This window comes from Nicotiana tabacum, chromosome 22 (genome assembly GCF_000715075.1).
Source record: "Nicotiana tabacum cultivar K326 chromosome 22, ASM71507v2, whole genome shotgun sequence".
Lineage (NCBI taxonomy): Eukaryota > Viridiplantae > Streptophyta > Magnoliopsida > Solanales > Solanaceae > Nicotiana > Nicotiana tabacum.
In genome coordinates this window covers 55931082-55946883 of record NC_134101.1, presented here as the reverse complement: position 1 = coordinate 55946883, position 15802 = coordinate 55931082, and the positions used below count along the sequence as shown (strand labels likewise).

At 31.8% G+C, this 15802-nt stretch overlaps 2 protein-coding genes and 1 non-coding gene across 3 annotated transcripts; 2 read left to right on the top strand and 1 right to left on the bottom strand.

Moving 5' to 3' along the window:
• Positions 1-4116: 4116 nt before the first annotated feature.
• LOC107785006 (small ribosomal subunit protein uS17) lies at positions 4117-7045 on the top strand. Its single transcript, XM_016606222.2, has 6 exons — positions 4117-4271; positions 4363-4403; positions 4506-4606; positions 6357-6501; positions 6578-6667; positions 6750-7045. Exons 1-6 carry the CDS (start codon positions 4260-4262, stop codon positions 6838-6840), a joined length of 480 nt encoding a protein of 159 aa, XP_016461708.1. The 5' UTR covers positions 4117-4259; the 3' UTR covers positions 6841-7045.
• Positions 7046-8560: 1515 nt separating this feature from the next.
• Positions 8561-8632, top strand: TRNAK-UUU (transfer RNA lysine (anticodon UUU)). The gene has a single exon. It is a non-coding gene; the product is annotated as a tRNA-Lys (tRNA).
• A 3015-nt stretch (positions 8633-11647) lies between these two features.
• On the bottom strand, positions 11648-13487 carry LOC142176213 (F-box/kelch-repeat protein At3g23880-like). Its single transcript, XM_075243335.1, has one exon. The coding sequence runs from the start codon at positions 12872-12874 to the stop codon at positions 11759-11761; it is 1116 nt and encodes a 371-aa protein (XP_075099436.1). The 5' UTR covers positions 12875-13487; the 3' UTR covers positions 11648-11758.
• Positions 13488-15802: the final 2315 nt, after the last annotated feature.

The following is a 15802-nucleotide window of genomic DNA, read 5'->3' as shown; positions in this document are numbered from 1 at the left end:
AATCGATGGAACATCTATCACATACACCATAATCGATCCATGTTAAAACGTCAGCTTGTTACCCGATCGAACCGTCGAAAATCATATCGATTCTCACTGCATCCTTCATGAGAATCGAGGGGACTAGCGGTCAAAATAGATTTCTGCTATCCTACGTTCGATCGAAATCGAGTGGCAAGAAACCAGAGTAAGATTTTGGGAATAAGCTCCGAAGACGGTACAAACAAACCTCGAGTCCGAAGGCTGCTCGAGGAGTAGGCTCGATAATCTTATCGAGCCCGTGACCAAATCGATCTGCAAGGCATTGCTTCGAGGTTAGAAATGCGCCACGCCCATCCCGAAGGTCGAACTCAAGCCAAGACCGAAGGTCCGACCCAGTGACGAGTTCGAGCCAGTATCGAGTTCGAGCCAGTATCGAGCTCACGGACAAAAGCCGTTACAACCGCACCAAGAGAGAGAATCTTGGCGGGAATCGAGGAAGAGACAAATTATCATGGGTCCTCCACTATATACTTTATTTTATTATTTTATTATAAATAATGTAATGACCCTCTATTATAAAACGGGGGATCCTTGTAAACACTGGAAAAATGGAATAGATTGGAAAAAAAGATCTTTTCTTAGATACAAAGATATCTCCTTGTGCTTGTCTTGCTTCATCTTATTCATTCTCTTTGTTCATCATTCCCATTCTCATAATCAAAATACTCGTATTGTTATCTTTATATCAAAAAGTATTACGTATCCTTAGAACCATACATAAATTTAACATTATCTGATTTTTCGGGTAAACAGGTATTTTTTAAAATGTCATTTAAAAGTCATTAGTAGAAGCATAATGCAATAACATACCTACTTTTATAGGACTTATCAAAACTCTGTAGACAATTTTACTTTTTAAAAGGTGATGAACTAAAAAAAACATGAAAGATGGCCAGAGTATAGATCCATCAACTATTCTATAGCAGCGTAAAAAAAACTAAGCAAAGACACAGAAAATACAAGTCACACGGGTGAAAAGATATTAAGCAAGCCGAGACTCAAGAATAAAGTCTATAGAAGATTAAATATTTGAAAATATAAATTTAAATCATACGAAAATTTAATACATTGTAGTTTGCTACTCATAATCGCTAGATTATCTTGTGTCATGCTAGTGAATATGCTGAAAATAATTTAGTTTCAATAGGAGTAGTATAATAAGTTTGGGAATTAGGATTTTGGGTTTAATTAAGAGATTTTTACCTTCCTATATACTATTTGAAACCTTATTACCCTCCCTACTCAAATTTTAATTTAATTACATGATCATATACAATTTACCAATTATATACAAATAGGTTTTAAATGAGTATCCCTTTATATTATGAATTGAATAAGTAATATCAATTATTTCCTTATCCCTTTATACTTGCCCACTCTCTCTTCATCTATCTCTCTCTCTGTCTCTTTCTTCGTCTCTCTACTCTCCTTCTATGTTTTTCTTCCCAATTTTTCTTCATTTGGTGTTCTCTATTTTTTTTATTTTTCTTTTTATATATAGTTTTAATGAAATTTATCAATGGATTTCAACCGTTTTAACTTAGCAATTTTCTTTCATGTTGCACAATTGGTGTTCAAATTGAAATTGTCAATTAATAAATTTTGAAGGTGTTTGACTATCCACCATTGACAGCCATTAAAAAGCTTTGAAGCTTTGAAATCGAATTTGAATTTTTAAAAACCATTATTTATTTGGATTGGGTGTTGTTGCAAATAATTGAGAATATTGTTTGGAGTTTATATCTCAATTTTGAGGGTGTTTGGTGAAGATTAGACTTGATTTTGGCTGAATTTCAGATTGAAACTCGAATAAGAAGAAGAACACATGACATACAATATACTTACGAAATTATAGTAAGTTGTAGTATATACTTACGAAATTGTAGTAAAGTTGTAGTATAATTGTATATAAATTGTATTATGTTGTAGTTATATATATTTTTTTATTTGAATATTGTATGAAAGTTGAAAAATAGTTGTATAATGTATGAATCGTTGTATAAAATTTATATTTAAGTTATCAATACAATCTTTTTACATAAAATTATTGATATGTATCAAAATTGTATCAAGAGAGAAAGTTTTGATTGGAATTTTAGAGAGGAAGAAACACACACCACATACAAAATATATACAAAATATACAAAAGATATATTGTATAAAATTTGTATAGAAATTATATTTAAGTTGTATGATATTGTAGTTATATTTAATTGGGTAGAAATAATATATGAGAGTTGTAGATAAGTTGTAGATAAGTTGTAGATTAGTTATAAATACGTGTATACTGTATAGTTAGTTGAATGAAATTTATTTTTAGTATATATGAAAGTTATAGATAAGTTATATATAAATTGTATATTGTATAATTAGTTGTATAAAATTTATTTTTAATTTATATGATGTTGTAGATGTATCAAATTTGTATCAAATACTTAAGGGACCTCTTCTCTCCAATTTTTAAAAGTTAAGAAAACATCGTCTTAGTTGAATATTTTATTTTTGTAGGATTGGCTCGGCATTTAGTGTTTGTTACAAACTATAATGGATAACCTTTCTATATAATTCACTACGGTGGTTTATTTTTAAAAAAGGAAAATCCTAAATTTAGCCGAATAATTTTGCAAAAAAATATTATTCGATGCATGTCTCCATTCCAGGGGGCAACAGATCACATGCATCACCATTATAAACTATATTTCTCGTTGAGAGCAGTACATCTTCATATCTCCTTATTCAGTTATTCTTCTTCTCAGCACGCAAATATACTATTTGCTTTCATTTTTCCAGCAATGATTGAGCTACTGCAAATACCGATGCATAATTTTGGAAAAACCAACTACTATGCATTTACTGTTTTACCAGTTAACAATATTAAACTAAATGATTTGATACGAGCATCGAGTTTGAATAAAAAAAATATTTCAAAAGGGTGTAACAAATTTTTTTAATTTAAAGCATCAATAATGGATTGTACATGGAAAGAGGTGGTAGAAAATAAGGAAAGTAAGAGAGGAGAGGAAAGAAAAAAGGAAAAAGGATGTAACTAAATTCCATAATTTAAGGTATTAATAATGAATTGTATATAAATTGTAAGCAAACCTTATTTAGGGTGGGTAATATACAAAATTAGGACAATTTTGATAAATAAGTTTCAAATATTATATAGGAAGGAAAAAATCTCTTTAATTAATTGTTGGTTTTTAATAGTTTTTATAATTTCAAGGCCCAAGAAAAAATTTAATACTTTATTATTTCTAATATTAATATATAAATATATTTTTTCCATGTAAATTTATTTGGTATGGTTCGGTATTTTTTCGATTTATTTTCATAAAATAAAAAAATCTACCCTAATTACCGGTACAATTATAAATTTATATAAAAACCAATGATTTTATTAAAAGAAACCTAAAAATCAGTTCGGTTCGATGGATTTAGTCTATTTTTAAATATCCATTGACACTCCTAGTCAAAGATTCGCTTCCACGAATTAAATCTCTTAATATTATAATAACTTGTATAGTCATCATCCAATTTAGGTATAGTTTGATTGATTTCTCATATATAAGAAAATTCAATTCTAAAAACAACTTCAATTAACTAGAAGCATTTGCCATTTTCAGTCTATCTTTTTTTTATAGGTTTTTCACTCGATGGAGTATTCACATTGGGGCCCGACTAAATCCAGATTCGCGCCGAGAAGTCCCACATTGAGGGATTAAAGCGCTGCCTAACAAAGACGACTCCATACCGAGAGACTCGAACCCGAAACCTCTAGTTAATGATGAAAGAGTACTTACCACTCCACCACAACATTTATTGGTATTTTCGGTCTATCTGTCATCGTCTAAAAGAAGAAGAAAAGAAAAAAATACAGACTTACAAATTACAATTGAGGAGTGCGGCGATTTGGAGAATGCGAGTGGTAAAACTTTGGACTCAAATGCTACTCGACATGCGACCTTATATATCGCTCTCATACGCAACTTATAATCGTATTCACTGAATGGCGTATGTATGTCACTTATAGCCCATTTGTTGGATTTGCGCCCATCTCTAAATTAGCCCATTTTCCAAGTCCATCAGTGTCTAGCCCAACCTTACCTAGAGTACAAAAGTTTCTTACAATTTCCACTTCTCTCACTCTCTGTTGCACTTTAGGGTTTTGCCGCCGAGCATCTATCCTCGTCCAGTTCAGCTTGTAGTCCTCAATCATGGCGGAGCAGGTTTTTCTCTCTTCTCACTTACACATTCACAGTCACATTATGATTTGCCAACTCATAAGAAAAAATCTAATGGATTTATTTTCTGTTGCAGACGGAGAAGGCGTTTTTGAAGCAGCCAGGTGTTTTTCTAAGGTGAGTTTCATGATCAATTGCTATTTAGCTTTTTCTGTTCAAGTCCGTAAGTTCCAGGAAGAATTTAAGGCTAATGTTGTATTTGTATATGTAATTGAGCAGCTCGAAGAAGACAGGGAAAGGGAAAAGGCCAGGAAAGGGAGGCAATCGCTACTTTAAGAGTATCGGTCTAGGGTTCAAGACTCCTCGTGAGGCTGTTGAAGGTTCATATTCATTTTCCATCTACTTATTACTCCATATGAATAATCATGCTCAATTACTGTATTTCATTTGCTTGCTTGCTGGTTGGCTTCTGCATTTTTTAATTTATATTACATGTTAACCTTTCCTAATTAGTATAGTGAGTGTAGTTTTGCTGTGTATGGTTTAAATGGAGCTGAACAGAAATTCTGCAAGACTAATTGTCAATTTCGATGCTAAGAAGGTTCTTTTCTTTCTCTTTCCTCTAGATGTAGAGGATTCATATAGAGAGTGCCCACTAGTTTGGGATTAAGAAATGGTTGATTGATTTAATTATTGTTCGAGCCTAAAGCAAAGGGTGTGCTTGCTGAAAGGGCCAAATTGTTACCTGGATTATGTTGATAACTTTAGGTTGAAGTTTTTTGCAATGTAGTTGGTATTTGGTAAATATGTCTATTAAGAAGTTACTCATTCTGTTCCCATTTAGTTGTCAGGATAAGCTTTTACAAATGTCCTTTAAGCTTATTTATTCCTTTTTGTTTCCTACTTCAACCTGAATAGTGCAGGTATTCTTTTTCTTTTTTCCGGTAATTAAGTAAATTTTATTACCAGGGAAAGATATGTACAAACAAGCAAAAGAACCCATTAGGGTGAACAGACCTCAGCTTTAGTAACCAACAGTACAGGCGCACCACGAACTACCATTAACCCTAATTACATCATCCTCTATGGATATAAATTCAGCTTACTCAACTGTCCAGCCAGTTTCTTGTACCAGTAGCCTCGACTATGAACCTCCTGTATGATCATCCTCGCCAGCGCCTCAGGAGTACTCATTTAACTTTGAAAAATTCTCTGATTCCTCTCTTGCGAAATGTGGTAGACAGCTCCAGCCAACACCATACGCTATATATCATCTCTACTAGATTTTCCATTTGCAAACTGCAAGACTAAGGTCCATGTCACTTCTTCCTCCAGCCCCTTTGCAGATCTTCTAATCCCTTGCCAACTGAGTAATTTGTTCCAAATTAGCAAAGCAAATTTGCATTTGAAAAACAAATGTGCTGCTGTTTCATTCTCAGCTCCACACAGTGAACAAATAGACTGCATTTACATATAAGTAATAGAAGTATAGAACATCAAAAAACTTACTAAATAGATATGTTGGTGACCTTTATGTGGAAATGTTGCTTGTTGGCTGTAATGTTCTCTAGAGGATGGAAGTTAAGACTGACTTTAACTTCTCATTATAAAAAAAAAACTGACTTTAACTTCTGCAGATTTCAAGTCATCTTTTGGATCTTTACACCAGTTTTCATTTGATGCTTTCATGGCTTTTCTGAAGTTATTATCTTTTGATTTTGTTATTTCTTTTCATCCATTATGCTTTTCTCATTTCTCGAGATGGTAGATATTTCCAAAACAACTATGATTAATTTATGTACATGTAATTATCTACATATAATGATTTCCTATTTGTGATGCTTATGTGGCTAGTTTGTTAATGCTTTATAGTCATCCATTGGGATATTGTTTGGCTGTAATGGTAGAAATTTCCAGTACCACAATTATTAGTTTTGTGTGCTTTCTTAAACCGCTGTTAACAATAAGTTGCATAAAATTACTGTATTAGTTTACGCTTCCACATATACAAAATGATATTGCAAGCAAGTTTTTATTCATTTTCTTGCATGCTTAGCAAAAATGGCTATGATTGCTTAATTTCACCTTGTTCTGTGGTCTACCTTAATTGTTTGGTTTGTTTAAATTTAGGTACATATATTGACAAGAAATGCCCATTCACTGGCAATGTTTCTATCCGAGGTCGTATCCTTGCTGGTACATGCCACAGTGCTAAGATGAACAGAACCATCATTGTTCGACGCAACTACTTACATTATGTCAAGAAGTACCAGAGGCAAGAGCTGGTCCCTTTAAATTCGTTGGATGCTATACTTCTCCTTTTGTATGTTTTAACATGTATTTTATTTCAGATATGAGAAGAGGCACTCAAACATTCCAGCGCACATATCACCATGCTTCCGTGTGAAAGAGGGAGATCATGTTATCATTGGACAGTGCAGGTTTGGACCATTATATTTTGATTGTGCTATAGTTTTTATGTTCTGTTATAGCATGTATGCTATAACATTTTCTGGTTCACAGGCCTTTGTCCAAAACCGTGAGGTTCAATGTCTTAAAGGTGATTCCAGCTGGTTCTGCTGGTGGAGGTAAAAAGGCTTTTACCGGGATGTGAGCTTTGTGCTTCCATTTTAACTGTTACTTCTAGGAATGATGTCAAGACTTTTCTGCTTTTACTGAATGGTTGTCTTCATTGATTTTCCTTTGAACTTCAAATTTTGAAACTTAATGCTAGCAATTTTTTTAAGCCTATGTACTACACTTATAAGAGGTTTGGTGATTGAACCTTATATTTAAAAAAAGGATATTTGGTTATTGAATTAGCAGTGTTTTTCTAATTATTTTGTCAGTTGGGTTACTAATTTCTGGGACGTTTATATCTTTGTTTTGAGTCTAGTCTGCTAATAATAGAGCTTTATAGCCTGTTTGGCCAAGCTTCTCCAAGGCCAAAAGCACTTTTATTTTCAAAGTTAAGTGTTTGGCCAATTTTTTAGAAAAAAAAGTGCATTTTAGTAGAAATAGAAGCAGTTTTGGAGAAGCAGAAAAAGGTAGCTTCTCTCCGGAATCACTTTTTTAAAAAGCACTTTTGAAAAAAATACAGCTTGGCCAAACACTAATTGCTGCGCAGAAGTGCTTTTCAAATGAATTAGTCAAACACAAATTGCTTCTCACCCAAAATACTTTTAAAAAAAGCTACTTTTGAAAAAAAGTAGTTCTAAAAATAAGCTGATTTTAGAAGCTTGGCCAAACAGGCTATTAGTCTATTGACTCGTTGATCATATTTTCAATGCTATATAAAAATGAGAACATAAGTTCAATGCTATATAAAAATGAGAACATAAGCTGCAACATTTATGGTAATCGTTAGAATCTTGTAGATGTAGCAAGGCGTATTCTTATCAAAATTTTAAGTTAATTCACCCTTCGAATGGAAATCACCAACGTTTTGCTGTCTTGGAACAACGAGGGTTCTTTTGAAATTGCAAATTTGTAAAAATAAAAAACTAGCAGTACAAAACTTCACATAATCGCTGTATTTCGATATCCTGACTTGACATTGAAACCATAAACTGACTAAACTTCTAATGTTTTCCACTAACGGAGATTGATGTTTGCTAGAGGTTTTTATTTTCATTGTTCGTTCTGTCAGAGACTAGAACGCACAAGTGTAAGATCTAATACGATTTAGTTTTATAAAATCTTTGTTTTTTTTACAACAATAACTACATCTCATACTCAAACAAATTAGGGTTGTTATATAAAACCACACTTATCATTTCTCTCCATTTAATTCATCTAATGTCCTGGTTATACCAAATAAAAATAAAAGTAAAAATATATTTAAGTAAATATTTTTATCTATACATTATAGTAAAAAAAATAATATTAGTTCTCTGTATTTTATTGGCGTATAGATCTATGATAAGGTTTAAAGGCTGACAACTAGCGTAAAGTTAGTCAAGTCAAGATAAATCTTTGATTAACCTTATTATTTGATATTATATGAAGTACACATTAATAGAGCAAATGAAGGAAAAAAAAGAGTTAATCAACCATATTTTGGAATCAGTAGTGATTTATTGATTGAAATAATTTTCAATTCCTATCAACAGCTAAACGTCATTAACAACCACATCTGTATCGCGGTTTGAGACGTTTCTACAAAGTACAAACTAATTGATATAATAAATAATTTTCGGAGAACAAGAGCACAAAGCCTTCTTACTTTTTTCCTATTAAGATAAGATAACACGGTACTACTAATCTGTATAGCAGGTCGAGACGTTTCTACTAAATAATAGTAATAATAAATACGTTTCGTCGAGCGACAACAAGCCTTCTTAGCTCAGTGGTAGAGCGCGTGGCTTTTAACCACGTGGTCGTGGGTTCGATCCCCACAGACGGCGATCTCGTTTTACTCCACACGCGGTAAATCTACTTTGCCAAGATACAATTTCACATTGTATTGTTCCTCATAATCAGAAAGTTTTTCTTAAAAATAATAAGAAAAGAAATACTCAATTGGCACCTTATGTTTTGCATTTCTTATACCCTTTCTGATCAACTTGACCGTGAATTTTTCAAAAACTTGGTAAATAAGAGCCCCAAATGGAGCTTATGCAGCAGAAGTGTCGCTGAGTTTTATCTTGTTATGATGTGATAAAATGTAAGTAATCTATCTTAGGAATCAAATTTTATTTCTATAAGTTAATGACTTCAATATTTAATTTTCTTTGACTAACATAACTGATCGTAGGGACTTAGATTGGGAGTCCTAAAATGTTTAGGAAATAATTAATCCTAAATTGTTTAGGAAATAATTTAGGATTTATGAGTAATAAAAATCATAAACCGCATGACATGATCCAGGGTCGCTCAACACTATTGGAGGCCTAAAGCCAAACTAGCATAAGAGGCCTTTAACCTTTTTTTCCAAAAAAAAGAAAAAAAAACTTTCTTATATACTATAATTTATTTAAAATCTAATTTTCTAACTTTTTGAGATGCAAAATTATGAATAATTATTTTATTATAAGTTTTTTCTAATAATTTTTTTCAATCAGTAATATAGCTAATCCATTCAATCTTTCTTGCGCCATGGTTGATTTTAAGTAAGATTTTATCAATTTTAGTTTTAAGAAACTTCTTTCAAGTTTCTAATTTGTGGTCGAGGGCAGCCTGAGGCAATCATTACAAGAACTGGTATTATTATTCTATAAGCAATATAAGTATTTAAAAAAGAATCAAGTCTTTTTATCTGATTGATTATATCGACTAGAGTACTATTATCTCCTCTTTTTTGGGATTGTATCAATGATTTATCTTTTTCTCCCCTTAAATTTGAATAACCAGATTCATACTTTCTATTTAACATATTTAATTTTTGATAAATACTAAAAAGATAATATATGCATACGTGTTGAAATATCAAGAAAAGCAAATGTTAGATGAAAACTAATACTAAAAAGTTGGAATAGAAGAATCTGATTCATGAACTTGATATGAAAATAAATATTTGTTGCTTTCACAATATACTTTAGCTTGATAGACGAAAAATGCAGAACAATAAGATCTCTTGGAGGCACAAAGGAAAGATATAATAATAGTAACATTTGGTGAGAATTGAGAAACATAAATTTTTTTTGAATATTTAGAAAACCAAGAAAGAAAGTGGAATTATTTACATAATATTTAATAAGGAAAAGACATAATCACTTGATTCCTTTCATAAATTTTGCATTTACATGTTAGGGGCTAATTTTAAGGAGCATAAATATTTTTCTTTTTCAGTTTTTACGAAGATATGTAATAAGAGTAAAAATTTTTAATTTTAAAAATAAATTATAGGGTATAAAGTGGGCCCCTAAAGTTTGGGGGCCTAAAGCTTGGGCTTCGGTGGCTTTACCCAAAAGCCGGCCCTGGCATGATCGACCATGGCAGTGTTGGGAGAAATGCTTTGTATAACTTGTGTTTATTGCAATGAAAGAAAAGTAATTTTTGGATAATGAACACAAATTTGAATGTAAAAAAAATTGAAGGATTAAAACCGCTATTTATGCACGCACTTTTAAGTCTTCCTCTGCAAAATTTTACACCAAAAAGATTCAATCTTGATTATGGTAAATGGTGATAATACTTATAGCTTAAGATTTAGAGCAATAATATCCCACTGAAAATCTCATGGGATTAGCTAAAAAGACTCACCTCATCACAGGAAGGGGTTCAGTTGAATCTGCTTTGTCGACAAAATTTGTTATTTTTACCTGCGAATTTCATCAGAAAAATATAAAATAAGTGTATATAAAAGAACCTTAACTCACTTGACACACACAAAAGGTGCAGAGCAACGGTCAACGGGTTCAAAAGAGTCACAAGTTTGATCCTCTGCCAAAGCATTGAAGTCGGATAATATTCTATTTGTCTTTGTTTTCCATCTCCTTTATGATTTCTTTTCTTTGCTTAAATCCAATAAAAGCTATTCTTATTAAACTCTCTTTTACGTTTAAAAATTCAAATTTTTCTACAAAGTGAATCTAGTACTCTCTTTCATAATTTTTGATAAAACATTAGAGTACTTTATCAAAATTACTTGTAATCTTTTAATTTAATTTTAGTTTAGTTTATGTTGAAATTATTAATTTGTGTTATACTATAAATTTTAGCTTGGTGTCTAATTCTTTTTCTTTAATTATTTTTATTAATTAGTTTAGTTTATAACTCTTTTTTTTAATTGTTTTTGTTTGTAGCAACGGTTGTTGGTCAAATTTCTTAGATTTACCGTATGATTTTTAAGTTGGTTAGTTAAAATTGCTCAATTTGTTGAAGTAAAGTTTGTTAATTTATATAGACAATTTTTTCTAAAAAAAAAAAAATACTATTTTTGTTACGTTTTGTTATTGTTTCCCCCAACTATTTAGTCACCTATTTTAGTTATTGGTCACTAATCTCACTTATAGTTTGATTAAAAGAGCTGAAACTAACAATAATTTGTGTCTTAATTCTCTTTGAGCTGATCTGATAATAGTTTTTTTTTGGCTAATGACAGGGTTAGTGGAAGTGGAACTAAATCCTCACGTGACTTTCTACTGTTCTGTTTACTGTTCTTATGTAAATTTATTATTTAATCAACACAAGAAATTGGAAAAGTATGAGGATTTGATCTGTCAATCCAGTTACAGACATAAACAAGAGTAAACTGTAAAGCACCAATTAGTTTTGACTAATGAAAGAATTTGGAAAATAAGAAATTGCACAATTTACATTTATCTAAAATTTGAATAAGTAGGCTCATAAATAGTACTTAGTACACCATCGCAGGTTGAGGAAGACAACGATATAGAACGTAGAACTCTTATTTCGATGTTAGAATAGCACATACATTTGGTTAAAATTAGATGCTAAATTATCATTATTTACAAATATTTGGAAGAGTAAGCTAAAACTAGTGTACACTCATATGAAATGAAATAAGAATTAGTACGAAATTAAAAATCATACATGAGCAAACGCAAGTACTAAGTAAGCAAGACAACCTAGAGATTTACTTCTGGAAAGATCAAACTTTCCGTATAAACATATCCACATGTGTCAATGTCACCACTAGCTAGAGACCATATTAGATTGCTAAATCCATATGGTCCTTTGGATGTCATAAATTCGGTTCTTCTTCCGCAACTGAATAAAACTTCACCATCAGCAAACATATACTTGGGTACGATTGGTATGATGGAAGGAATCCTGGCATTTGTGATGGTAAATAATTTAATCCAAGATTCTTCTACGCCGTAGTCTTTCATTACCCACAAATCAAAAAAATTAGTTCCATTGCAGTAAACACAATTTATAGAGAGCATTCCTCCCAACACTGCTACGCCATGGTCGATCATGTTAGACGGCAAGCACATTCGTTCTGGCAACGGTATCTCTCCGTACTGCTCATTTGAAATATTAAAAGAAATAACAGAAAACAAAAAGCCATTTCTTTCTGTAAAACCATGCCAATGAAATGCTCCATGTACAAATGCCAGACAGTCCATACTATCGGCCGATGACAAACAGTTATAATCCTTATCGTTGCTATCACTAATTTTTCTCCATGAACCACTTTTTAGTGAGAGAATTTCATTGGATATTTCACAATCATCGTCATCCTCATAATCTTCATCATCCTCAACCTTCAACACCTTATAGTCATCACTAGTTGGGTCATATCCCAATCCATAAATAGAATAATTGGAATTCTCATTCTGGTCGGGAAGTACTATTGATTCTCTTGTTAAGGGGTTCCACAACAACAATATTGAAGAATTAGGTGTATTATCAATCCCAATTAAAAACAAGCCATCACAACAACAATAGATCTTGCAGAAGCCCGGAACAAAGTTTGAAGGGCAATCAAGATTCCGAACATCCTCAACGATACGATGCGACGACAAAGAGGAAGAATAGAAGTAAAAAGTATCATCCTTAGGGCATGTTTGGCCAATAAGCATTTTTGGGGGATTTTGATTCTTCGCATGATTGAGATGCTTCTTCTTAAAGTGAGGTTCAGAGATTAATGTCTTCCAAGATTCAGAAACACACTTGAATCGAAGAAGAGACTTCACTGGTAACCTTCTCAGGATTTCCTCTTCAATGCGACTTCCCATTGGTATATGTTAATTCGAAAAACGAACAACAAAGATTGAAGAAAGCTATGGTGTGAACCTTTCAAACAATACTTGTGTCGATCAAACAATTTGAACAACGGAGATTGAAGAAAGCTATGGTAAGAGGCTTCTAATAATTATTCACACATATTTATAACATACAAAACCAACTTCAACTAGGAAACGAAGATATGAAACTACAACAATTTAGGATTCCCAACCTTGGTTTAATTCCTGGAAATTAATCAATGGGATCGGTTATGTTTGTCAAGGAAAAAAAATTAAATTAAATATGAAGTCCTTCGCTTGTTGATTCCTTCTATTTTATCAAATCATAAGAAGGAAAACTTACCGACACTTGTGTTGCAACTCACTTGAAGTACCGAACGTGGGATTAGGTGTGTTTGTAACTGAAACAGAAAAGGAGAGTAAACTTTAGGGTTATAGTACTTATTTCTGGGTTAACAGCCATTCTGCATCGGGTAATGTATGGGCTCAACCTATATTTGACCCATTAATATATCTTTACACATATAGCTAATCCAATTCACTGGTTACTTTTTCTAGTCAATATACATAGATTATACATATATCATACCAAATTTAACCAAGTGTATTTTAACCCATATTTTATTCCAAAATTATTATCCCTTATTTTTTGTAACCAAACGACCACCCTGTTATACAAGCTAAATGCTAAATAAAATGGATGGAGTATTATATATAGCATTAATTCTTGACTAGTTTATCCTCATTTATTATTTACTCTTTTTTTTTTTAAATAATGAGAGTTATTTGGCTAGTTTATTCTTATTTATTCTTTAATCTTTCACAATAGTGTTTTTTCTCCAATTAATGCTCACCCTGTTAATACTAGAGGTCAAATAAAAAAAATTATCAATTCACTTTAGGTTTTTTAATGATATATATTGTGAAACAACTATTGTTGACAAACATGATAAATAAATAGGAACTAAAGAGTAAAAATTTGATGTTAGAGATGATAACTTACTAGTATTTACTTAAGAACTAATTATATTGGTTCTCCTTTGATTTCAAATTGAATGTCTAAGTTCTTGGTCTTAGGGGTGGCTCAATGATATATGTGGCCTAAAGCCACAATGAGATGCCCTAAACTTTTTGTCATAGAACAAATTATATAAAAAAATTTGAATTATATTATTCCAGCTTTTGAGATGTAAAATTATTAGTAATTTATTTGTAAAAAATTTTAGATGCACAATAATAAAAATATAGAACAATCAAATCTGATTCGACAAATAGATATAACTTAATAAAATTTTGCTGCTTCAATATTCTTGAACCAAAAAATTTGAGAACACACAAAAGAGGTCGCAATTGTGTTTATGCTCTTTTACTTTATGAATAGTTTATAAGATAGTTACTCAATGACAATAAGACTTGAATTCTAGAGAAGGCCAAACGAATATAAAAAAGTAAAAGTGAATACTCTTTTGCATAGAAAGATTATGTGATGTTTATGTCAAATTGTTAGTACCTTTTCGTCAAATACTTAATATTCTTATAGAAAAATTGACATGTGTACCTATAGCCCTTAGGAAATTTTGCCCCGCTCAAAGCAGCTGCTTTATTTACTTTACCGTTGGGTCGCCTCTACTGGCTCTGATTTCATGCAAATCTAATAGAAGAATTAACGTAATAAGCAATAAAATTATGAAAAAGTTACAGTAAAAAGAGTAGATCCAATTCTCATAATTCATAAAACATAAATTATCTAACGTATTTGAGACTATATTGATGTTTCAAAAAAATACGAAAAAGAATAAAGGGATTGTTATAAGACCGTAACAAGAAGTACCATAAAGATTAACACAACTTTTAAAGATTACGACAACTTTTAAGATTCGTTTTTTCAAGAAAGTATTAAAGAAGATTGCATATTCAAATCCAGGTCTACACCCTAATGTATGGGTCGAAAATTACCTTTGATCTACCTTTGATACGATCAAAGGTACACTAATATTAAGGAGGTAATCGCAGACTGCCATGTGCCATCAGTACGATTTCAACAAAGATCGGCCCAAGGTCGAAGTGGTCCCTAAAGTGATGAAGGGTGCGGTGGAAGAGTCATCATAGATCAAGGTCGAAGTCGAGGATCTTAGACAAAGTTATAACGGCTAGTTTTAGGATAAGGCGCAAAAGAGAATATTCTAGTGGATATTCTTTGTACATGTACTATTAGGGTTTTTAGGAATATGTTTCCTATATAGAAAGAGACATAATGATAGGAGGCAAGATATTCATTTGTAAGAAAACACATTGACTTTAACAAGAGAATCTAGCTTATTTGCAAGCACACGAGAAATACCTTTTCACTAAGATTCTTGCATAACCTTTCTAGTGGATCTAAGAACTACTTGATATTCGAAGGCTCATCAATCATCCTTCATTATCAGAAGGAATATCCGCAAATCTCACCCATTTTTTCGGGTGACTCGTAGGTTCTTATTTACTTAAATGCTATTCATTGTCATTTATTATTATTTAATGCTACCTTCCACCTTTTAGGTCATTGAATATTATTAGTATTGTCCACATTTATTGCCTTTCGATCAAACATACATATTGTCTACTACAAAATCGGTTACTTTAACTTTTGGATATTAATATTAGCTAAGATAGACTCTATTTCATTTAAATCTAATTGGTTGAACCCAGATCTAAATTTTGGGTCAAACAGTTTGGCGTTGTATGTGGGGACTTCTTAGCTAATCCTTTAGTTTCCTTTAGATCTACAACTCACGTGAGTTGCTAACCTAACAAACCACAAGATATTTCTCTTTCTCTGCACATACATAAACCTACATGGCAGGTAACCAAAGAGATAGAACTAAAGTGATAGGTGACTTCCCTGACAACCTCATGAACGCTATCAATGAGTGCTGT